This window comes from Fulmarus glacialis, unplaced genomic scaffold, assembly GCF_000690835.1.
Source record: "Fulmarus glacialis isolate BGI_N327 unplaced genomic scaffold, ASM69083v1 scaffold7713, whole genome shotgun sequence".
Lineage (NCBI taxonomy): Eukaryota > Metazoa > Chordata > Aves > Procellariiformes > Procellariidae > Fulmarus > Fulmarus glacialis.
This window is the reverse complement of record NW_009205079.1, coordinates 20859-46659: the sequence shown is the minus strand read 5'-3', so window position 1 is coordinate 46659 and position 25801 is coordinate 20859. Positions and strand designations below refer to the sequence as shown.

Below are 25801 nucleotides of genomic sequence, written 5' to 3'. Positions count from 1 at the left end.
TAATAAAAAGAACTTGCTTTATTTTGGCCTGTCTATAATATTAGCAATCTATAATACTAATTTCTGCAATTTAAATGGATGTCTCTCGTTCTTAACAGGAAATATGCCAGATGCTCATTCATGTCCGTCATCCCGAAGTCTATAACCACTTAGGTGTGGTTCCACCTCGCGGTTTTCTTTTACATGGACCACCAGGATGTGGAAAGACACTACTTGCTCAGGCAATTGCTGGGGTGAGATAGCTTTAAATTTACAGTTTCTTCTTTTTCTGAATTGTATTTAGAGAGGAAAAAAAATAATCCTCCTTCATGATAGAGTAGATATTTTCCTCTTTTTTATCTCTTCTCTCCTTCCTATCTTAGTCTAAAACATACTCACCTTCACTTCCTTTGTTTAAATTCCATCTGAATCTGTACTTGATAGAACCTCATGTATGAAGAGGGGACATAGTGACAAGGTTTTATGTTTGACTTAATTATTTTGAGGCATTCCCAGGACAGCAATATAGGCATGGGTATAGAAGGCTATAAATGGAAGATACTTTTGGTTAAATTTACCATAGTGTTTTGTTTTAAGTCTGCACTCAATCTTACCATCTTTTATGAGGCATTACATTGATTCTATTGGGTGGCATCCATTAAACAGTGATTTCTGAATTCCAAAACTGGATGTTGCCTGGCCTGTGTCAAACTAAATGATTTCAGAGCAATGACGTTATTGGTGTTAATAGTTTGGTGTGTGGTGAGGGTGCTGTACTGCTATGTGCCTGGTTTGGATATAAATCTAGGGGCTATTTAGGGCTATTCAGTGATAACCATGGACATTTATTTTTCTTTAATACAGTTGTTCCTTAAATGTCACAGTTTATAACCTTAAATTTAGATGTATGTAAATTATGAACTTTCATAGTGCAGATTTTATCTTTGAAAGAAAATACTGATGCTTATGCTTATTCCTTCTGACATTATGTTTCAACTGTTTTAATTAAAAAGATTTGGGTTTTTTCTTTTTAATGCCTTACTGTAAAAAGGTACCCATTCGATGAATCTGTGATATTTAATACTGCAGTGCGTATTTGTATCCTGGAAGGTTACTAAATTTGGGGAAAGAAACATGACACAAGTGAAAAATTTGCAGAGATGAGATAAATTTAATGACTACTTCTTAAATATTTTTTCTTAAATAAGAGATTTTCAATAGTGCTATTTAAGGCAAATTATCTCCTTCAAGCCCCAGGTAGTGCCTCTGGTGGCTGTGATTTGTATAAATTATGATTTTTTTTTTTTTTTTTTTATATGTAGTTCAAAGAGCTTGAAATAGGCTGCAACTACCTGTAGCATTACTCTGCTACAGGCTATCAAAGTTACAATTTTATTAATTTATTTTAATAGCAGAAAACCTTGAGTGTGAGCTTTACAAGTATCTTATTGTACAGTCCTGCTTAGATATTTCTGGAGCAAGACTAAGGGAACCACATCTGGTGGGGTCTCTTCCACACTGCTAAGCAATGCTTTGTTACAGATGGAAATAGACAATTTTCTCAAGAAGGGAGCCTAAGCATGAACTGAAATATATATGTCGTAAAGGATTGGGTTGGGGACCAAGGTGCAAAGCTATTTGACAGTGCAGTTGTTCTCGAACTGAATTAGGGAAACCTGATTTTTGTATCCATTTCTGTTCACTTGGCCAAATGGCTCAGACACATTTTAAATTGGAGGATGCTACTCATTTTTTAAAAAACTCTTTAAGATTTAGTCTTGATTACATAATCTTTGGGTGTAAAAGATGTCATATTGGAAAATATTTGTCCTCTAGGACAGCCAAAATTTCTAACCTCTGGATGTATCACGCAGTATTCCTTGTCTCTTTCAGGAGCTTGAGCTCCCGATGCTGAGAGTGGCAGCAACGGAGGTGGTGTCTGGAGTGTCAGGGGAATCTGAGCAGAAACTGAGAGAATTGTTTGAGCAGGCTGTGGTGAGACGCTCACTGGAAATAACACTGTGAATTGTTTGTCCTTCCCTTTGTAAAGATTCATACTTTGTTGCTGTGTTTTGAATTTGAGTGAATATTAGTGAGTGAATCTTTATACTGCTGCACACAAGTCATAGTGTCTCTCCTTCTGTGGCCAGAATTCCATTGTACTAAGTGTCATGCTGTTATAGAACACAAAGATTACTATTCTGAAATCTTGACAAAAGATAGTTCATCGTATCAGTGTAAAGGGAGCAACATAAATTATTTACCTATTTGGAGCTGCTTGGCTTGATTTATAAAAATAGAAAAGATGTAAGAGCAGTTTACCGTGCTTTTTTGTTACAAGGGGGTTTTTTTGCTGTTTTTGTATGGCATGGAATTCGAGTGAATGCGAGGGGCTTAAGACTTTGGAATTTTAGGTATAAAGTAAGAAATTTGGGACAAATATCGTAAAAGCAGGAGTCAAGTTACAGTTGAAGTCTTGCTTTGGTGCAAATTTCAGACTTAGTAAGAAGGAAAGAGAACCAGACAGGTTGAGATAATTTTAATTTAAACAAATGCAGATTTTTCTTTTTTTAGCATGTGGCTAATGTTTTATTTCATGAGGACAGTTTTCTGCTCCCGATGTCTGGGAACGTTCTGGTTTTCCAACTTTATTCCGTTCTTCTACTCTCGCCCACAACTATATAGGTGCTTAGAGTACGTTCCTGTATAAAAGGATGCTAAACAGGGCAAAAGGAGTGATTGTGAAGCTCTTAGATTATTATGTTTCCGGTTCATATGACATTTTAATTTTTAGAAAGCCCTGTTAAGATGTTTAGAATAAAATTAAATAAATGATTGTACAGAGTTTTCAGACATTACATATCTTTTGTATGTAGAGTGATTGAGGGAAGGTTGCTATAAAAATTATTTTTGAAAAAATGTATTGTATAAAATCTGTTTAAAAATAAAAGTCTGTTGCCTTTCTTATAGTCCCTCACATTCACTTAAGTGGCTTCCACTTAGTTTTTGTACCAATTTTTGTGCAGGGGATAAAAAAAGACTTAGTTCCACTGTACCTTGTGCACGTACTGTGGAATCTTTACAGCTTAGTTGCATTTTTTTCCTCTATCAAGTAGAGGAAAAGTGAGTGACAACTAGATGGCGCAGTTGCTACCTGGTAACACAGAATGCTTGGGGTTTAAAATACTATTTTTTTTATATGGGACTCTTTCTGAAGATGATTCTAGTGTTTTTCTTAAGTATTCGTTTGCACTGCTAGTGCTTTTTGAGGGTATTAATAATCTTATGTCAGTTAAACACTATTCTCTTCTATTAGTTACACTAATTATTATTCTATATTTGTGTTGGCTTTTTATGAACGTGATGTACACAGAATTTTAGAACACTTGTAGGAGTTGCTCATTGCTCATTTTTACTGTTTGAACATGGTCAGGCTCTATAGTAATCTTGAAGTTGGCAGATCATTTTTCATGACCACCTACTGCTCTTTTTATTTCATTATGTGTGTCAGTAATACTAGCTCTTGAAATTCCACAGCTCTAATGTCACTAACAAAACAAACAAACGGAAAAACCCAGACCTTTCTTGTCTGATTTTCTTTTTTTGGACTTAACCAAGTAAGCAGTCACAATGAAATATTTATGGAAAACATAAAGAAACACAGAGGTGCACTTAAATTTTAAACAATATATAGAGACATTTTGAATGTCATACCTTAATTATTTCATAGGTTCAGCTCAGCACAGTTTCATAGTCTGGCAGCTCTCCAGATAGGCAATAAGAACAACAGAATTGTTCCAGGACAGGTTAATTGTGCAGCAGACTTACAGAAATAATTATAGAACAGAAAATCTGAAAAATTTCTTTCTCTCTTGTAATACACTATGTCAGTGTAATTTTGTAATTATTAATATTTCTTGTTCCTAGTCCAGTGCACCGTGTATCCTTTTCATTGACGAGATTGATGCAATCACCCCAAAAAGAGAAGTTGCATCAAAGGACATGGAGCGGAGAATTGTTGCTCAGTTCCTGACTTGTATGGATGGTCAGTTTCAGGAACATCTGTACTAAGCTAAACTTTCTAATTAACAGGCTCACTGTCTGCTTTCCTTCAGTAGTGACTCATGGTTACTTTAGTGGAGATAGTGGTAATAATTTTTCATATTTTGGCACAGTTTACCTGGGGGGTGGTGGGAAGATTCTAATAAATTTGTGGGGCTGTTACTACATTATTTTCACGGTGGTTTGTACAGCATTATATAAGCCTGTCTGTTGTATAAACAGATATAATGAGACAATGTATCAAATGTCATTTGAAATGCTTATTTTTGCTTGACTGTGCAAAATGCAAATTCTAGGTAGTAGAAACAAGGATGAACAGCAGTTTAGTATGACTGTTGGTTAGTTTATCTCTGCTGTTCTGAGTATTATTGTGTGCTGCAGAAGCAGTCACATAGATATCAGAACAAAGTTGAGATGGTAAGTGTGAGTACTAACTTCCTTCCTTCCTTCCTTTAGACTTGAATAACGTGGCTGCCACTACCCAGGTCCTTGTTATCGGAGCAACTAACAGACCTGACTCATTGGACCCCGCACTGAGGCGAGCTGGGAGATTTGATCGAGAAATTTGTTTAGGGATCCCAGATGAAGCGGCAAGAGAAAAGTATGTGTTCCAAAGTTTAAGCTTCTTTTTGATTAATTAATAAATAAGGAAATAATGTGTAAGTTAACATACAAATTAAGGAATAGTACTTTATTGTGTTTAGTCCTATTTGTGCCTGTACCTATGGATCAGCACATACTGGAAAGTGCAGAAGACATTAAGTGTGCATTTACTCTTTGTCTCGGTAGCCTGTTTGTTAGTCCTCTGAAGCACATACCTTAAGCAACAGGCCAAGATTCTTGCATTCCATTCCTCATGGAAATATACCAGTCCAGGCATTAAGCTGAGCTGCAGTCATCCTGTTTTGTGTAACTGGCCCTTTTTACACCAAAGATCCATGACCATCAGACTAGATTAAAAAAAAAAATTTTTTGCTTTTTTAATTAAAAAGGAACTGCTACTCATTTCCACAACAGCAGAAAACACAGGAAGGGAAGTGTGAAAACAGCTGTGGCTTATCTTGTTGCAGGAAGGAAAGAAAGGTTAAAGGATAAGTTCTTTCTAGCTCAACTAACCTGATTTCTAGGTTGAAAAAGCAAACTTTTCTGCCTGCAGCATTGCTCACTTTGTCTTGTCAGCACTACTGGCCATTATTCCACCATCCCCCGAACCCCTTCCGGCCATGCCTCCACTTTTTTTTTTTTCCCCTTCTTCCTGCAGATCTACAGCCCTGTAGTAATTATGTTCCTCTTCGTTGTGGGAAAGCATGCAAGTTGTTAGAGGTACAACTAAAGAGTTGACTGATGAGAGTTCTGGTTCTATGACATTTCTTAGGTTCACATTAAAAATATGATATTCCCAGAAACAGCACTTTTTCAAAGGATAAGAGTCGTGAATGGGAAAGCCGTCGTAGTGTGTGGAGATTGTTCACAAGTTAGAGTGTAGTCACATTCGTTCATATTATTGTTTTGTACAATTGTTTGTATTGTGTTCCTGGAGGTATGGGCTTACAGGAACTGTTGATTTTATTTTCTTTTTTAAGTTACCCCCTCCCCCCCGCTTTTCTGTTTTGGTTTGGTTTTGGAGTGGTTTTTGTTGGGGGGTTTTGTTCCTTTTTTTTAAATAAAAGGGTCATATAGAAACAGAAGTCCTTATAGTGTGCTGATTTACCACATACTAAATCAGTCTTGCTGAAGGCATGATTTGAACTGCTTAGCTGTGGTTCTACAGCCTTAGGGGGTTGGAGTGGGATGATGAGGTGTATGTACCTGGAGATCTTGCTTTACTGGCAATGTTTTCTTGTGCATGTATGAAGCACGTGAAGGAAAATAATATATGTAGGACACAAATTCGGAATGAGCCATTTACAGTTCTTAACTTTTTACACTTTGAGTCACTTGATTAGCTACAGCTGTTGTCAGACAGGTTGAAAAATTCTTGAGAATCAAGCTAATATCGCTAATAAAGATTTAAATGAGAGATGATGGAACTTGTTAGTGAGGGAGGCAAACAGATGAAACGTATTATAATTTCAGAGTTTTGAATAGATTAATAACTTGTTCTTTTCGTAACTTTTCTTTAATTACGTTACTTGATCTGGAAATAATTTCAACTAGTTTTCATTGGAACTAGAAAGTATATTAATGATCTTCACTTCTTTGGTTTGTGCTGCCTTTTAAAAATATTTTCCCAATAAAGTGATGTTTTGCCGTTTTAAACGAGTTGATTTGATCCCTCTGCTCAGAGTTCTTCAGCGCCAGTATTTGTGCGATGACATTGGCTTTTGTCTTTTTTTTGACTATTCATGTAGTTTTCAGTTGTCCTTGGCTTAGAAGAACAGCTGGAAGCCTTGGTGGACCTTGAAGAAGGTTCTTAAAGCTTCAGCCTTGATACAGAGTGAAAACTCCCATTAAAAAAATAAAGTGTGAAGCATAGCACTTCACTGTCAGTTACGTAGAGCTGTTTGTATTAGTGATGGAACTGCATAGGTAGGTGTAACTTTAGCTTTTGAATGAGGATGAGGTAACACGCAGTGTACACGTAAGCTGTGTGTGCCTGTTGGAAATTTTACTGGGGACGCACGAAATATCTGCAGTTATATTCTGTTGACAATGGTAGGGGAAAGATACTGAAGATTAAAAGACAGAGCTCCTCACACAGTCTGATTTCATTTGCTCCTTGCAGAATAATTTGTTGTGGATGTTCTTCAATAAATAAATAGAAGTGGGATAGAACGGACAATGCAGACTGAGGTTGTTAGGAATACAAGGTTAAATATCTTAATGCATAACTTGTGTGCATCTCTGTGGTACACTCTGAGATCTACTCTGTCAATTTTGAATCATAAACTAAGGTTTAAAGAATCTATAATATGTAGATTCACCAAAACTAGCTTTTACCCACTGATAGACATTGCCTGGTTGATGCTGTTGGTTTTCGTTTAAGAACTGAAAGGAAATACATAGCATTGTTTTGTGGGTTTCAGTGTTGGTTTCTTCCTAGTTGAGTGAAAACTCTTCCCACTGTACTACTTCAGTTCATGTGGACTGGAATCAATGCTGTTCGTTTTCACACGAAAATAAAAAAAGCCACAGCTTCATCTTTATTTTGTTGTTCTTTTTCTCCCTACTTGATCAGAATTCTTCGGACTTTGTGTCGAAAACTTAAACTCCCGGAATCCTTTGAATTTCATCATTTAGCACGGCTGACTCCAGGTTATGTAGGTGCTGATCTCATGGCACTTTGTCGTGAGGCAGCTATGTGCACAGTGAACAGGGTCCTCACAAAATCTGAAAAGCAGAAAAGGAAACACATACATGCTGGAGGAAACACAGCTGAAGAAAGCATGAGAATAGGAACAGGCATCCTGGTGGAAGAGGATACCAAACAAGTAGAACTTCCTCATAAGGTATTTGTTCCTTGAAGCATGTGCCTCTAATATCTTAAGAATTGAGCCATTTTATAGTTGTGAAAGTCATTGCTCATAAATCCTTAAACATCTATGGCCAACATAATATTAAATTTAGATTTAGAAATATCAGCTCCTAAGCCAGAAGGTTAATTCCTAATGACCCATATAATGGGTCTAAATAAGTGACTCCCAAACCCCCACCTTCTAAAAATTGTGTTAGTATTTTATGCAAGGTGTGGTTTTTTTTTTCCTTGGGTTTTTCGCTGTTGTTGTTGTTTGTGTTGTGCTGTCTTGTTTTCTAGCAGACCAGAGGTTAAAATAGCATCTATATCTCTCTTCAGAAGTGTATCAACTGTAAGAGAATTGTAAAAATATCAGACTTGCACTGAGTTTTTACCAAGCTGTTTGTTGTGCCCTCAGTGAAATATCTGTTATGATGCCTGGGGCTCTTCCCTGACCTGGTATAGTTACAGTTAGCCAAACTCTAGAAGTATTTATGCAGTCTACATTTTCCCTCCAGCTATGAGATTACTTGGGGTAAATTGCATGTGGTATCTAGTACGTATAGCAAGTTTGAGGAAGAGATATCTATCCAGTAGAAAAGTTGGGTTAGCAATGTGATTTGAGCTGCAGAGAAAGTACCTGTTAATGTGCAGTACAGCTGGAATTCTGTTGCAGAAAATAGCATTTCCAGTGTCAGAATTATTCTGTGGCCCAAGTAACATGCTGTGGTCAGTGAACCAGAACGTTGTTATATAGAAATTCTTGGCCCTACTTCTCAAAATTTGGAGTGTGTATGTGCCTTCATTATGTGGAGGCTTCCTAAAGATTTGTCTGGAGAAGTAAAACAAAGTGGTTTTAAATCCACATTGTACTCAGATTCTGGTTTTAGAAGGACTGTCAAAGAAAACTCTTATTGTAATTAACAAAAAACAGTGTAAAAAGCTGTAGTAAGTCTTTGTATTAGAGTAACATGATCATACTGCGTACCTCTCAGTGTTTCCTGGGGCCTGATGTAGCCAAAAGAAAGCGGGGAGGGGCAGGTAGTTGCAGCTTTTATCAACATCACCGTGATCAAAGGGGTTATTGAGGATGAGGAAGTCTAATCCTAACAGAGCCATATTTTGATAGCTGGCAGGAGGTTGACATAGTCCAGTACAGGGTATTGTCATTAAAACCGTAATATTATGTTTATAATGGGAAAATAAACATACAAAACCTTTAAAAATCATTCACACAATTCAAGTAAACAAGCCCAGTGGTCTAGGCTATTTCAGAGTTTCTCCTAATGGTTCTGTTAAGAAGAGGAGGGAGGGCTTAAAAGGAATATCAGGCACTATAAATTATTTCTTTGTCATCAGTTGTAGAGCTATCGTAGTTGCAATAAATAGGAAGTGATACTTTTCCCATGTACTGCTGTAGGAAAATTGTGGAAACTTTAACAGAGTTTTTACATTTTTTTTTTTCCTCCCTCTATCTTATAATGAAAATCCTGGTATAGTTTTACTTGTGGTACAGTCTCAATTTGCTTTGATACTGCCTTTCCATATTAGAACTGGGATGTATTTATGTTGTGAAGGTATAAAGTTCTTTGATCAAGTATTTTCTCAGTTTCCCCGATAAGGAACTATTTGGGGAAATTGGAACGTACCTGCCTGGGGCGCTGTAGTCTGCAAGATGGGACAGTGTTGAAAAGCATTACCCTGTATCTCTATTCTGTTTGCTCAGACTTTCTCAGGGCCTGGTTACAAAACCAGGTCTGATCAGCCTGAGGAAATGAGTTGATGACTTGAAATCAGATTATGTTAAAAAGTGTGTGTTAAGAGATTTAAACGTTTATATGTTTCAGAATACTCCGCAAATTGTTGAAATTGTGCTGTTCAGCAGAGTTGTTCACTTTCTCTTCAGAGCAATTTCTTACTAAAAACATAATTAATACATATATTGGAAATTTCAGCATGGAAAGAACTTTCTCCTAATCAGTGTGGGAGAAACAGTAGGAAGAATTTGAAGACAAAAATACATGTGCTAGCTCTGTTTCTGTAGTATCTAAATCAAGATTGTAGTCTGTCAGCTCAACGCTTTCACAAGTGTTAAATGTTCCAGGAAGGCACTATGTACATTTTTATCATTAATGTTAATTTTTAATGTTATTTTACATATTTTATGTGTATTGTACATAATAATTTGTTTTATAGTAATTAATACTACAGCTGAAGAAAGTATTGCTTTGAAAAAGCCCTGAAAAAATGGTTCTTAAAATCTAATCCGGTGCATAATCTTTTTCTCTCCCTTTCTGTATACCCTAAGGATGAATTGCAGAGACTTTTGGACTTGCTGAAAAAGCAAGACCCCTTGCCTGAGGAGCAGCTGCAGAAGCTGTGCATTGAGATGAATGATTTTATTGTTGCACTGTCATCAGTGCAACCCTCTGCCAAGAGAGAAGGCTTTGTCACAATTCCTGATGTGACATGGGCAGATATCGGAGCCCTGGAGGATGTTCGGGAAGAGCTGACTATGGCAATATTGGTATGTCTTAATCTTACTTTCAAAGATTTTTGGCAATTGACCCTATGCAGGAAATAAAACTCTGCTTGTTTGTTTTTTAATATTTATTTAAGGTATAATGTGCTGCCCATGAGTTCTAAGATGCTACAAACTAGAAATTTTGGAACATCTTCATTTAAAGTAGTCACACTTCTGTAATTTGTTTTCAAATTTGTTACTAGTCTGGTGCATGTATTTAACGTTTCACGTACTGTATTCATGCTTTCAGTTTTCAGTATGTTCATTATTGCTGAATCTTTAGTACTCTAAAAGTTTTGTACCAATAACCTTAGTTACACAACTGCCACACAAAGAATTGGAGACTACTTAGCTGGAGGGTTAGCAGTCTTGCTGCCAGTCAGAGGGATACTTAACACTAACGCCTTAAGATGAGAACTTAGGTAAATAAAATCTTTGCCTCTGAATGATACTTCTCCCATTTTAGGGTACTTATCAGTGCAAGATAGTAAGATGCTGATCAACTGTTTATTCTTTTAGCCTATAAAGAATTGGAATAAAGAATGATTATGAATGATTTTTCATCCAATTGTAACTGAAATGAAAAGCGTAATGTTATTTTTTTGTCACAGATGACTATGATAATTTATTTTATAGGCACCTGTGCGAAACCCAGAGCAGTTTAAAGCTCTGGGCCTGACTACTCCAGCTGGTGTCCTGCTTGCAGGGCCTCCGGGGTGTGGCAAAACACTGTTAGCTAAGGTAATACATTTTCTAAACATGTTTAAAAATACTGGAGAATCTTCTTGAAGTGGATGTTTTTGTAGGAATGACTGAGTCTGGAAGAGGATACCAAACAACTAGAAGTTGGGCTTTTGCACCAGTTCTCATCAGAAGATTAAATTTGGGCCTCTGTGCTAAAGTTATTTGATTTTCTTGTCGTAACGTTACAATTTTGCTTGAATTGAGAGGGAATTACTGCAAAACTTGAAGGAATGAAGTTGGTTAAGAAGAAAGTAGCAAAGATAGGAAGAAACTCTATTAGATAACCGCTTCTATGGAATATTTCACTGTAACTAAATTATATATTTGAAAGTAGCCTACGGTCTATTATATTTATGTATTTTTATTTATTATATTTACCTTAGCAAAAATACTTCTGTTTTCCTTCTCCTCGACCATTTCAGTTCTTATGGCCTCCACATGTAAATGCAGATAATATTCAAGTTTCCAGATTGTCACTCATCTTTGTCTTCAGATGTTTTTATGTAGTTGAATATCTTTTTAACTCCCACTAATTATTGAGAATTCTTCAGCTAATATGGGGGAGGGGGGGGTGTGTGAATCTGGAACTTATTAAAGAGAGAGAACACCTTGCTAAATTCCCTGCCCCCCTCCCACTCTTAATTGCATATAATTATACTTTGTACTGTTTTCTGTATTTTACAAACAGTTGATAATTATGCTCCTTCCCTTAATTTTGTTTATTGCTCCATGGACAGAACCGAAGAAAATACGAAAAATGTGTGGTTTATATATACATCTGTCTTTCCTTTTTTGACAGGCCGTGGCAAATGAGTCTGGACTGAACTTCATATCTGTGAAAGGTCCTGAACTGCTAAATATGGTATGCATTGATCATTGTGCTTTTGTTATTTATGGAATTCCTGTCCAAACCATGGGGCAAGCAAAATTCCTGATAATTACACAACTGATGGTGGTGCAACTGAAGTTGCGTTATTTAACCTCTGCTTAAAGTTTTTAGCAGTGAAGTTGTTCATGTGAAAAGAAAAAAGCTATCTGGGTAGTTTAACTATGTATCTTGGTTTAAATTACCTGGCAGATGGAGCATTCTTGACTGAAGTAGGATTTCTAAATGACCAACTACATGCATCATTGCTTTTATATAGATCAGGAAAAAGAAGAAAAATTCATATCTACAGTGAGAACAATTAGTGATCAGTAGCTGCAAATCAGCAGCTTTCACTAAGCAAAATGAAATTTTCAACTTTCAAGTTCGGAAAACATGTTTTGCCAGTCATTTTAGCTTCTTAATGGAAGTTTGAAGCCTTGGAAAGCAATGTGGTTTTTTAGTTGATCACAGTGTTTTTTAAAGATTTTGAATATTAACAGATAAAAGTGCTGTAGTCTGAGTTTTTGAAGCACTGGACTTAGAAGTGTTGTGATATAACTTTGGACTTCGGTCCCTTTTAGAGTTAAGAGAATGTGCTGAACTGAGCAAGGCAGCTGCAGCCCACATCTCGGAAGACCATAGCAGTTACCTGTTTATCAATAATGTGGAAGCTAAAGCCAGAATACTGGATTTGATTATTCTTTTCCCAAATGTTTTTTTTATGTACGATACAGGCAGGAAATAGAACTCTTAAGTTAATGAGGCGCCCTACTTCCTTGTGGAGTAAAGAGAAAATGTCTGGCTGTGATTCAGAGACTGCGTTAAGACATAAATTGTATCAAAACATGTTTGTTTGGAAAAAAACGAAGTGTTTGCATTTACAACTTGGCAACCCCCGCCCCTGCAATTTGCCATTCAAAGTGAAATTCTGGCTTACTTTTCAGTTCCCTACCGCCAAACCCCCAGTCTTCAGGCAACTACTATATGAACTTCAGATGTTCATCATGTTCAAATTGCTTACTGGGTTTGTTTATGAACAGTTGAAGAACAACAAAGTCCTTAATGAAGACTGTATTTTTTAATTCTCATCAGCAGAATGATGGCAAGTTAGATTTATTCCCCAGAAAGTAGGAATTCTATTAAACTCTGAATGTACTGCAAACTGTCAAAAGTGAGTTAGTGACAACTAGTTCCCATGTAAATCGTGATCAGTAAGGAAATAGAGATAACAGACTGTTATCAGAAGTAAACTGGTTAGCAGGTTGCACTTCTCCCTTGTAAAGCATGTCAAATAGTGTTTAAAACAGTGATTATTTTTTTTTTCCAAGCAAAATCTTCATGTCTTACATTGTTTCACTGTGATTTGTCATTTGTTTTAGTATGTTGGTGAAAGTGAACGTGCTGTACGTCAGGTATTCCAGCGTGCCAGGAATTCAGCCCCTTGTGTTATATTTTTTGATGAAGTCGATGCTTTGTGCCCTCGGAGGTCTGACCGTGAAGTGAGTCCATCTTAAAATATCTCCATGAATAAATTAACTCAGTTGCAGCATTTGCGGCATTGTGCTAGCAACAGAAGTAACTGGAAGGGTACTATGTTCAGTATCTCCCAAGAAAAACAACCCGATAAGCTTTCTCATATTGGAGGAAAAATACGTTTTTACTATCTGTGTATATGTATAAAATAATATCCAGAGAATGTGTGTATATCCACCAACTTGGCTGTGTAGAGCTGTAGGAAAAGCGGAAAGAATGCAGTTTAATGTGTTTAATTTATGGCCAAAACCTGATACCTGCATGCAACTGTAATGCTCGCATCAAGTATGTATTGATTTGAACAGCGTGAACTGGGTCATGAAAATATTTGAGGCAGGAGCGTAAGTGGAATGTATTAGACTTCAGAGCTATTCCACCTGTGAAGTTTTCCCTGTTTTGATTTTTTGTTTTGGAATAGGAACTACCTACACCTAGAATTAACTTCTGCTTTTGGGGGGGTTGCTTTCTTAGCACGAACTGTTAGTGTGTTGAAAGGAAAGCTGTTCTGGTTTTTATGCAGAGGAAGTGCATCTGTTTTATGATACCGTACTGGTGCATGTATGTTGATGGCTGAAAGACAAGATTTTTTTTTTTCAACAGACAAGTTAAGTACAGTACTGTTCAGATATTGCCATCAACGACTTTAACAGAAAGACTGTAGTTCCAGTCTGTAGGAGACAGGAAGTTTCATCAACTGTTTCGGAGTCATATCTTGTCCTCTGAATTTGCACACTTCACTTCTATGAAAGATAGCTAAGCTGAAAAGTTCAGACTTGACTTCTTAAACGTCCTGAGGTGGTGGTTCTCACAGAGCCATAAAAGAAGGTGTCCAGTACTAGGGACAGCAGTAGGCGTAGATTGGTAGCCAAGGAGGGGGAGCAAGTGTGCTTTGGCCTCACTGTATTTCACTTCTGTGGCAGCAGCAGCAGGCAGCAACTTGGTGCCTAGAAGCCCACCCCTGCTCTTCACAGCCTCCTTTAACCATGTAGAGGTACTGTCTGGGCAGGAGACTGGTGACTGACTCGGGCTGTAATACTGGTGACAACCCTTGGGATTCATAATCGAAACTCAGGGGTATTTGGTGTTTCCATTGGCTTTTTGAGACCTATGTGCGTTTTCACCACATACTCTAATTATTCATAGGTGGATTTATATTTTAGTATGTTTAAAATAAAACAGTAACATTTAAAACAACATCCTTGAAAATCATCAAGCAGTTTTACTGCATAATTGAACTCTTGTTCTCCAGCTCCTGTGCTTTCTCCCTCTCTCTGTCTCCCCAACTCTAGAATGAAATTCAGATTAAGCTATTGAGTTTGGTTATAGCATGTCAGTACTATGGAGTTAACATTTAACTATGAGTAGCTCAGCTGCTGAAAGTTGTTTCAGAGGTTTAAATATTTGGAGAACTCTTTCCACCCCTCCCTCCCCCAAAAAAAACCTGAATATTGAGTAGTTTTGGGTGTTCTTGTTGAGATAGATGGGAGAATGATTAGTATAAATATCTATATGTACTTCTTCAAGTAAGTCCTTCATCTTTAATGGGAAAGAAAGGGTTTGCCACATGTTAAAATGTGTGGTGGGTGTATATGTAGCATAAATTTGGGGTGGAAACAAGCTAAGAATATCATAGTAGGAATCCAGAATGCAGCTACATTAAGAAACTTTTTCTTTGAATAGTATTTCAGGGCAGGGAGCTAGTAGATCTTTTGTTTCTTTTACTTTGAAATATTCACATTCCCACTGTTTCCTCAATTTTGTTGACAAATTTCTCCTTTTGAAGTCAGGAGCCAGTGTCCGAGTAGTTAACCAGTTACTCACAGAGATGGATGGTCTGGAGAATCGTCAGCAGGTTTTCATTATGGCTGCCACAAACAGGCCAGGTAAGGACCCAAAAATCATAAACTAGAGAAATCAAGCGTCATTGGTCTCTTCTAGTGAAATCATGTGTTCTTACATATTTGAATTCTATAACTAACCTTGTTCTGTACTTAAAATTACAATGCCTCCTCAAATCCATACCATTTCTGATCAATTAGTCTGTTCCACATTCTTGTGACAGTATGAGATGAAGCAACATCTTTAAAATGTGTCTTAATTAGCATCTGATACCATTGCTGTAAAATGCTTTGAAAGACCTTTGACTTAATCGTTCTCTGGATTATCTGCTTGGAACATTAAAGAACAAAAGAGAACTAAAACATAAATTACATATTTTTTGCTGCTTGCATTGATTTTCTATTCAAAGCAACCTTATAGTTTTCTGCTGGTTTTAATTGTTTTTCCCTTGAGGCATCTGTCTGATGTTAAATCATTTTTCCATTTGCTTATCTTTTGCTTCCCGGCCTTCATGTTCCACACTTGGCTTCCTCAGCCTGAACTTACTCTGTTGTTCCCTGATGTTCTGTGAAGCTTTGATACTGACTGCTATCTGTGCTCCCTTGCTGGCTCATCAATTTTTGGTAGCTTTTGCCATTCCTGCAGCATCTTCTTAGTTAATAAGCTAAACACTGACATGTACTTTACAAACATCATGTGTTTTACAGCCAACTTTCTGCCTCTCTTTTTTGTATTATGGACAAGTCTTGTGTTTTATACATAGCAAGAAACGTGTCTCTTCCTGAATTTGAACTCCATCTAGATGCCTGAGAGTTAGAAGTAAAGGAATTTGGTGTCAGTATAGAAAAAAACATAGGCATGAAGATGATGTACTTCCTGGGTTATGAACATTTTTCTGAATATTGCAACTGAAGTTAAATACAGGGTTACTTGTCTATCTTGGTATATGGTATATGGTATAACCATGCTGGTGTAGGTGCTAGCATTTTGGAAAGAACCTTTGCGCGTAGAGCATGTATTTGGCAAATTACTGGTAACAAGAAGACGCAGTTAGTTGTTTCACACATGCATGTATTAAGTAAGGGCAAGATGTAGAATTCTGATGAGAAATGGCTTAACAGGGAAAAATAGTAGCATAGCTACTTTGGATATAAATTGGAAGATGAGAAACTTAAAATACTTGACAGATTGCTTGGGTCCTATTAAGGACCTAAGATTAAGGAAAACTTGGTCTGAAATCACCTAAGATAGGCAAATATGACGTGGTTTTGGTTTTTTCCAATGGTCAAAAAATTCAAAGATCTTGAGGAAAATTTTCCTGTCTCTTGAATTCTTTGCACCATGACAGACCGTCAAGCCTTCTACATGGTGAAGTATGAGCAGTAGATGCTTAAATCTATATCTGCTTGTAGAAATTCTTTGATTTAACGTGGTAAATTTTCCTGGCATGAGCTTGATGATTCTGACCTATCTAATCCAATATAGAACGGAGAATAAGGTTATACAATGTAGCACATCTATATATAGATACAGTTGGATGTACCAAGGGTGTTAATACTAGTGTCATCAAGTTGCCTTAGGAAAGGGATCTCTCACTAAATTAGTTATGCTAGTGCAAGTATTTGTATCAAGCAGCCTTATTTGTTAGTATTTCTCAAGGGCTTCATAACTAATTGCCGATGACAGTAAACTCGTCATCATCACTGACTGGTAGCTTGGGGTGTGAATTCCAACGCTTTTGAAGTTGAGGAAACATCCAGCTTGACTTCCTGCAGTACCACCTCGGGTGTACCACAGGTATACATGGGGCGAATGCTTTTCGGGCCAGTGTGTGTACGTGGCACTGTTCTGAGCTAATGACTCCTCTCATAGAGGCAGCTGAGTGCAAGTAGTTCAGTAGCTTTACAAGGGCCAGTTTAGAGCAAATGTTGTTCAGACATTAATTTCAAGATATGAATACTTGTGTGTGGCAGGTTTGTCCTAATTCCCAGCTTTGCTGGGTTTAGATTTACACAGATACAGTACTTGCTTATGGGTCTCATTTTCTTGCATATATGAAATAGACATCTGTGCAATTGTTAATCCATCCCTTATAAGCCTTATACTGGATGCAGTTTTACCATTATGTTGGTATAAAGTACGTCTGTAATGGTTTTGGGGATTTCCCCCCCCCCAGTTTTAAAAAGTCACTGTGGCCTTGTTCAGCTGCAGTAGTAGATGTACTATTTTACTATACCGGGAATAGTTAAAATTACAAAACTTTCATGAGTAATGAGGGTTGAACTAATATTTAGGGAAGCTGGGAAATTTGTAAGGCATGAACTCAGCGGTGTATTACTAGCCAAGTGACATTGATGAAAAAAGTGAATTTGAGGTAAAAATGCCAAATGTAAAGAAAATGCAAAGGAGAGATAACAAATATAACCTATCAAATTGAAGGGTATAAATGTATCTGTAAATTCTGTAAATGGAAGTGAGCTATATCTTGATAAAGGAGTTGTTTTGCCAACATGATAAAATAATTTTTTCTGAACGGCAAAACTTGGCACATCCAACTTTTGCTAGAGGAGGCAATTATCTATGCAGTTTGGATAGGATGGATCTCTTGCTTCAGAAGGATATCAGCTGTGTGGATGAATAGTACTTTGGATAGGTTAGACTACAAACTTTTGCTGCAATATCTGCATTTGTCAGTTGTGAAGAAATACAGTTTCCAATTGATGCAGCTTTTATCAGAACAACTTTTACTGAAGTTGTGGTTAAATTGGGGAAATTGATTTTTTTCTTGTGTTGTTTATGGGGCTTAGGAAGAGGCAGTGTTCACCAAATTAAATTTTGCTAGTATGGTCTGGGTACTTAATAGGAGCACACTGCAGGCAGAGAACAGTGAAGTCTTTGCTAGTAAAGCACTCTTACCACCCTAAGAACGAAATTTCCAAGCAGAGACCTATAGGAGAACCATAGCTTATACTGGTTAGTATATTTAAATGATTCCTGCAGACAATAAAAGGTTATGGTGCCTGAAAAGCTCTTTTGCTTATGAGTCTGACATTTGTATGAAAGATTTTTCTGTCATAGTTATGTTGAATAGAGGTGCTGGGGTTGTGTAATATAAATCTGAATAATATATGTGTCCCAGCAGAACTTCCTGAAATCTTCCACTGGGCCAGTATTGTGAAGTGTGAGACCTCATCTTTTTTAATCAATGTTAGTATAATTTAATGGGAGAGAAAATGGCTTTTCAAGATGCTTCTTTTTTTAGAGTGGTTGCATGCATGGTAGCTTTTATGGTTGGTTGCTGTTACTGTTCATGACTGTTAGTGTATGTTGTCAGCATTGTAGACTCAGAGACCATCGTGCCAAAAGAAGAGTCTTCTCTCATAAAAATAATATTATTATAAAGAATAATAGTACTAGCAGTACCAGTGGCTCAACCATTTTAGCATCAAGTTACGTTCCTGGCACAGTTGTTCCAGTGAAGTGTTAGCACCTGTGACAAGGTATTACTGTGAAATGGTGGTATCTTACATACCCCATGGCTGAAGACTGCCAAATTCTTTGTTTATAATAGCCTTTAAGGACTTGGAACACTCTAATTCCCATTTTGCCAAAAGGGCAGGCACAATAGATTGGTTCCTTTGTTTATCATATACAGTCTGCAAGTGGTAATTCTTATTCTGGCAGTACTGAAATAAGCCTTTGATCTGTCCTTAAAAGCCGGATATTTGAATGTTTTTTGCACTTACTCAGTGACTTTGAAAGTCCTCTGTAGGTCTTTCTTGACTACTGCTAAATTAGCAGGGATGCAGTATTCCCAACTCAATCTCTTTCCACCTAAATGCAGAACCAATGACAAACTCTGTCTGAAGAGGATTAAACTTTTAAAGCACTCAATGTCATTAGAAAGAGAGAGAGGAAAAAAAAGAGGCAGAAATGTCATATTCTGTTAGAAACTTTATGGGTCAGAATAATTATATTCTTTTTCAGTCTACTTCCTTCCCCAAATCCAAGACTAAATACTTACAAAATGATCAAGCACTACTGTTAACTAAGGTCTGTAGTTTCCCCCAATTTTCTAGTTACCAGTGTGAGTTTCTGTATTTGGATACTGCTGCTTTCTGCTCTTTTCTTACTTCCCCAGGCTTTGAACATTTATAAACTCTTTAGAGAAATGCTGATCAAGGCATCAGCAGCATTTACCATGGGATCTAAGGAACTGTATGTAACCTGAGGAAACAGACAAGAAATCAGTGAAACACTACAAACTGATAGTGATGTAAGCTTGATGTAAATTGTGATGATGTCTTTGCTTTTATTCATGGTCTTTTTCTCTAGCTTTTTAAAATTGATTCTTGCAAAATTCCCCTTCTACTGTTATCTTAGAGCATGGTCCTAGTTTCAGTGAGTTCTATTTTTCTTTAGCAAGTTTATGGTAGTTTTCTAGAGCTATTCACCTGAACCACGTGTTTTGAAACTCAGTAAAAAAATAATCTTAAGTCTCTGACAATAGTTAAAGTTTTGGTTTGGGTTTTTTGTTTGTTATGTTTATACCTGTTTATACATGTTGCTGAATTAAAGGCAAGATGAGATCTAAGAAAAACATCTGATATGTTTGGCATGGAACAATTTCTTTCATCATAGTTCTAATTCACACAAATTATATTTCTGCGTTTCACCAGCCCTTGAATGTTATGTATCTTTCATGGTAACTTTAGTGGAGTTCGTTTGTTGTGTAGGAGCAAAGTTGTTAACTGCAGTGTTCATCTGGAGTCTCAGAAAACCTTTTAGGGCTTCTGAGCCTACGTTCCAGAACGTCACGAATGTGAGGACCTCGACCTTGTGTGCTTCAAATACAATTTTAAAAGCTGTAGTGAGTATAGGAGAAGTTCGATGGACTCAGCACAATAGTCGTTGTTGCTGGTATGCACTGAACTTTTGTAAACACTGTTGACTCCTGTAGCGTTGAGATAAGACATAAATAATCAACTGGAAATGAGTGTGAGACTAATAGATTTTATTATAGGACAATAGAATGTCATATTAGAGGGAGGCATGCAAAGGTATTTTCAATAGAATTTAATGAAGTGGAGAAAATTTTGCAGTAGTTTGGAGAGCAGTGTAGCAAACTGAAGTATTACATAATTCTCTAGAGGCAAGTGCCTGTTTTAACCTTTAAAAACGAAGCAAGGGATGGATGTACTCTAAATGTCTTCTTATGCAATTTTGCCAAATTATTTGGAAAATGGTACTACTGTCTTCTAAGGACATAGTCAACACCATTGACTACATCAGAAAACCAAGACAGAAAATTATTAACTAGATATTTCTCTTAATAGAAGTATATTCTGTCTGTGAGACAACTGCTTGGAAAAGAAGTGTTGTGTGTTACCATGTTTCACTTTCAAACTTGAGAGATAATAATAGGCTTGAAAGAGGTATCTATGATAACTACCATAATTTCATTAAAATGTTAAATGTGTCTAAAATTAGTTGACTTTCTTCTGTTTAGATAAGTTTCGGGATAATAGATATGGAGAGAACATTACAATTATCGGGATGGAATGCTTTGAAATTCCTAAAAGGGGAGCATTATTCAATTCTTTAAACAGATATGAAGTGCATCTAATGAATGAGTTTGACCAATGAGTAAATACTAATTTCTATGTTATGTGACTTGAATTTTCAAGAACTTCAAGTCCAGGCCTGAACCAGCAGAGTGAAGTGAATTGACTTATAAGGAGGTGGATGGGGAGTATAGATCTGTGTTTTAAACTTCGATATGGTCTTCTCATTGTAAACCACCATTACTGCAGCTTATTGAGTTAGTATGAGTTGTGGTAACTCTTTGAATGCAGGCAATGTAATCATTTACATACAAGTGGATGAATGCATCTTTAGACTGGATCGCTGTGTATCATTGGACAAATAGCATGGCAAGTGCCATGTTCTCAGCATGCAAAATGGAAACAGTATTTTCCGTATCAAGCTTAATATTTTTAAAGAGCTTTTGAAACTAGAATGGGGAAGTTATCAAGTGCGTGGTGTTGTAATGCAATCCCTATTGAGGGTATTTGTTTTGATGTTTGTAATTGATCTGTTGAGCGAACTTTGTCATCTGATCTTAATAACGTGGCAAGACTTCCATCCACAGAGACACAAAAACAGGAAAGTTCACTTTTACCAAAAGCAAGATAAACTATTACATAGCACTATGCACAGACATATAAGAAAGATGTTTTTGTCTAGGCCTGCCATGGCAGGGTTCCTGTTTAACCCTTGTTTCATCTGGTCTGGATTAAATTAACACATCAAGTTCTTCTTTTTTTCTCACCATTCTTGTCACACTCACAATAGCTGATTTTTGCCTACATAGATGCCTCTGGCCATGACTGTTGTATCTTGGGAAAAAAAATGGCTTTTGTCGAAGAAAAAGATAGTGGAGCAATTTTTAATGCATGCATCTCATTCTACTTTTTGTCCTTTAAGCATAGGTGAGAGAGTAACTTGAACAAAACTATGCACATCTTTAAAAAGTGAATCAAGACTACGTTGTGGTAGGATCAGGTAGCTGGAGTCTTGACAGAGTTAAGAAACTTTTTTCATTTGCAAAAAAGAGATAGCTGTGCTTCCATGCTACTGTTCTGGGGTTTGGGTGAGGGTTTTTTTGTTCGGGGTTTTTTTTTTCCTTCTAAACGTCTGTACAGTAAGGATTAACAGCTTAACTTTTCCCAGTTCTTCACCTTTAATATACATGAATGCATGTAATTTGTCTGTTAGCTGCTTTTTGTCAAGAGGATGTAATGATTGTAAGGGTGTTGACAGCTTCATTTGGAGCCCTTGATAGTTTCCAGCTTAAGGCTTAGTGTAACTTTAAACTGTTATTTTTGGATAAGGTTTTTGCAATAGCTACCTAACAGATCTATAGAACTTACAGGCTTCAAAAAAGTCTGTTATACTGAAAGTACAGTTTTAGTTTTCTTTATATCTTCTGAGGGTGCTTTTGTGACTTTATTGTTCATATTACTGTAGTATGTAGGATATGGATTATTAGAATCCCTTAGTGAAATAGAGCAAGTAATACCCTCATCATTTTTGGTAGATGGGGAAACGGGGCATCAAGAAGCATTTAGAAACGTCATCCAGGCAGTTCATGCTGAAACATGGACAGGAATTGAGGTCTTTCCCAGGTTATATGCCCTGTTTGTATCTGTTGTTATACCAGTTGTCCTCAGTATTTATATCCTGACTTACTGTTTGTGGAAGTTCAGTGTTGAAGCCCGTAGTGCTAAAAGGCTGCTAGACATTTCTATTACATTTAAGCTTTGAATGGTTTTCTAGAAACATTTGTGATGATTTTTGGTTTCTTACTTCTCCACACATATAAAATTTGGAGTTTGTAGATCTTCCTGGGAAACAAATTCTGTACTTTGCAGCTTTATTTTGTGTTTTCATGGGTTTCCTATTTTAACATTCAGAAAATTAATATGTAGTAGAAATGCAAATGACCAATAAAATTAAGTTTACATATGGGTGCTTATGATTGGCCTTGTGTACTTATTCTTAATTTATCATTGTGCCTTTCAAGCAGATACGCAACGGTTAATACAGGTAGAGTTCCTTCCAATAGAACAAACTGGAAGCATTTTTTTTCCCTTGTTATGAATTAATGTGGAATTCCTCACTTGACCATGCTGGGTATGACAGTAAAAATGTTCTAGTACTCTGTTGCCAAAGACAGAGTTGTCTTCATTTCTGAAGAGATTAAATTGTTATTTATGAGCCATCTTTGAGCAGATGTGGCTTAACTGTACTAGGTAGTAGAGGCTCCTACTTGACAGAGATGAAACTATTTCAATCAGCTATTTCAATGGTCAGAGCTTCACATCACGGCACAAATGCTTCTTTGAATCTAGGTACAAGTATGTATGTGTACACTTTCCTAAGGGTGTATCTCGTTTCTGGATAATTTTGTCTTTTTTTCTTTTTTCCCCCCTCCCTAAGATATAATTGACCCAGCTATCTTGCGTCCTGGTAGACTGGATAAAACACTTTATGTGGGTTTGCCACCACCTGAAGATCGACTTGCTATTTTAAAGACCATCACCAAAGTGAGTATTTGGAAATAAATCCTTATCTTGAAGCTTGGTGGAATGATTTAACACAAATCAAATTTTACAGAGAATTGCAGGATCCTGTCTCATGAAACACGAGGTCATAAAAAGAAACCATCAGCCACATCTGCTATTAAATTTGCTCCGAGACTGCAAGGGATTGATAAATCTTGTAAGGCAAACCTGTTAAACATAGAAACTGCTGCCTTTACAGTCACAGTTTGAACAGATTTAATTAAAAGATTCCTATCTGTGTGAGTAATGGACCTAGAAGTGTTTTGTAAGCTTTTTTGGGGAGGGTTTCCACACATTCACCAAAATGATTCACTAGCTCCAGCTGTATTTGCTCAACAGTAATTGTGACACTTAATTGCCTCTAGGATTAAAGGAAGCTTGTGATGATAGAGGTTGTGGGTCAAAGTGAATGTGAAAATCTAAAATACCTGCCTTCGTGGGTCCTCCCTGTGGTTAATGGTACATTCTGCCACTTCAGAGATTTGGATTATAGAATTGTGTTTGAGTATTTCTCTAAGTACGGTACAGGAGTAATCAAGGCCTTAAAGAAGGAACATACAAAGCATTATGAATTACTCAAATATTTCCTACTTTTTCCAGTAGATCAGCATTGATTGTTAAGAACAGGTGTCCTATCAGATTTTTTTTGAGCTGCAAAGGAGACCAAGTCTTCACTATAGAGAAAAGATAGCATTGTATTATGAAAAGTGTGGCAAAAATTATTTAACAAATTTGTAAAAAAAAAATTCAGACTGCCTAAGCATAAAGTTGTGGTGTAGGCAGTAGTTAATCCCATTGGAGAATTCCAAAAGTGAGGAGTCATTCAAGCATGTCCTTTCATGCCAAAATAGCTGTCGAAAAGTGAGGCTCTCGTTACAAATTCAGGATGTTAGACTTTCCTTCATTTGTTCTATGCATTACTTCATGGAGAAAAAAAATGTAAGTACGCCCCCATTTGCTATTAGCAGTAGATCAGTTTATTGTTTCTAGTTTTATAAAAATATTTCAGTTAAAACTTTTTACAATCCTATTGTTGAAGATGGTTGCCTTTTAAAAGACCTAGACAGAATTTGAATGTAACATCCATGAATCATTTTTCAAACATACTGTAAGGAAGTACATCTTTTATTTTACCAATTTATTTTTAAAGATAACTCAAATGGTTCTTTAAAAATTGGGCTTATATGATTGCTCTGACTTAATACAAACAACCTTTTTCTGGAAGAAGTTGGTAGTAAGCGTCAGTCACTAGACTGTCTAAACAGAGCAGAAGGATTCTGGTACGGAGTTTACATCTACTCTGGTTTTTAACATACAGGTATTGAGCCTTGCTCATCCTAATTTTTGCTGGAGAATCTTGAGATTTATAACTGTTTCAAGTGCTCCACTGTAATTAGTGGTATAGGAAAATAGTGCAGCAAAGCTTGGTGCAAGACTTCATGGGAGTGGAAGGTGGTACTAAACAAAACTGATTTCTCTCATACTCTTGCCGATTTCACTTGCTCACACTGTCAGAGCCACATATAGTCACCAAGATGCATGCATCCAAGTGGTAGGGCCAGGATCACTTGTGTGCAACAGCAAAGGAACTCTGTGTTGAGTCCTCACTTGATCTCTTGGCTTCCTCTTTACTGGTGATGACAAACTGGTTGTTAGAGAACTGTTTTCTAGATTCCCTTTAAGAATCAAACAGTTCAGAATCGTGCTTACTTCAGCTGCCATAAATCTTGGGCGAGCTTGCTGAAAAATGTCTTTGCTCCCTCCTTCTGGGAATCTAGGCTACAGTCTGTCTTCCTGTTGGGATAACAAGAGGAGTGGCACAGGTGATGTGGTAACCTTGTCATTATCCTGTTATCAGAGCATATTTGTCTTCTGCTGACAAACCATCTTTGCTATGGCCTTATCTGATTATGGGCCTTCCTGTGGTACAAGCAACGCATTGCATATGCTTACCAGCTTGGTTCCTGTGGATCCTGTCCTTGGTTATCAGGGCATGTTATTTTTGGAATGCCAGATACTTCCATGAATACTTAATTCATACTAGTCTTAATATTTTGGTTACAAATCTTTGTAGTGAATGAGGTGTTAAGTATTTAATGGATTCTTTTTCTCAGCTCTTAATTAAGAAGCCAGCAGAAATAAGATACACTCTCTGAATGAGTCTTCTCCTTGCATGTTTCTGTGTTCATTCCATGAGGAGGCTGGTCCTGTTCTCCCTTTACTACTTCTGCAGTCACCAGAGTTCTCATAAAGCTAGGCAAAGATTTTTATTTCTAGTGTTGAGAACAAGAAATAGGTTGTTATTTTCTTTAAAAATGTATAGGAGTTATCTGCAAGAAGAACATGGACTATGGAGAGAGGAAAATATGTTAAATTAATTGAAATACCTTATTTTTTGTCAGACTTCATCCATGCATTCTAGGTAAGGAAATTTGAAAAATCTGTGTACAGGAACACTTGCTTAAATATGTGCTCAGGGCTAGATAAAATGTTTGGTGCAGATGTGAGTGGCTTCTGGGTGACGGTATGCATTCCTAGAAATCCCCGAGAAATACATGCACAGGATGTGGAAACTGAGAATCGTTGCAAAGGGAAAACATGGATGCTTACAAAGGCAGCATGAGGAGTAGAAAAGCGAGTTAGCAGGAGGAATAGGTTGTAAGGAAGACAGA

At 36.9% G+C, this 25801-nt stretch overlaps 1 protein-coding gene across 1 annotated transcript in view; it reads left to right on the top strand.

The window, feature by feature from the left end:
- NVL (nuclear VCP-like) overlaps window positions 1-25801 on the top strand; it is a 41053-nt gene that overhangs the window by 5382 nt on the left and 9870 nt on the right. The window contains exons 8-18 of the mRNA XM_009575264.1: window positions 99-233; window positions 1873-1974; window positions 3907-4024; window positions 4498-4642; window positions 7220-7472; window positions 9804-10022; window positions 10656-10760; window positions 11563-11625; window positions 13011-13130; window positions 14948-15047; window positions 23005-23111. Coding sequence (XP_009573559.1) covers window positions 99-233; window positions 1873-1974; window positions 3907-4024; window positions 4498-4642; window positions 7220-7472; window positions 9804-10022; window positions 10656-10760; window positions 11563-11625; window positions 13011-13130; window positions 14948-15047; window positions 23005-23111 — 1467 coding nt within the window. The remainder of the gene's footprint in view (window positions 1-98; window positions 234-1872; window positions 1975-3906; window positions 4025-4497; window positions 4643-7219; window positions 7473-9803; window positions 10023-10655; window positions 10761-11562; window positions 11626-13010; window positions 13131-14947; window positions 15048-23004; window positions 23112-25801) is intronic.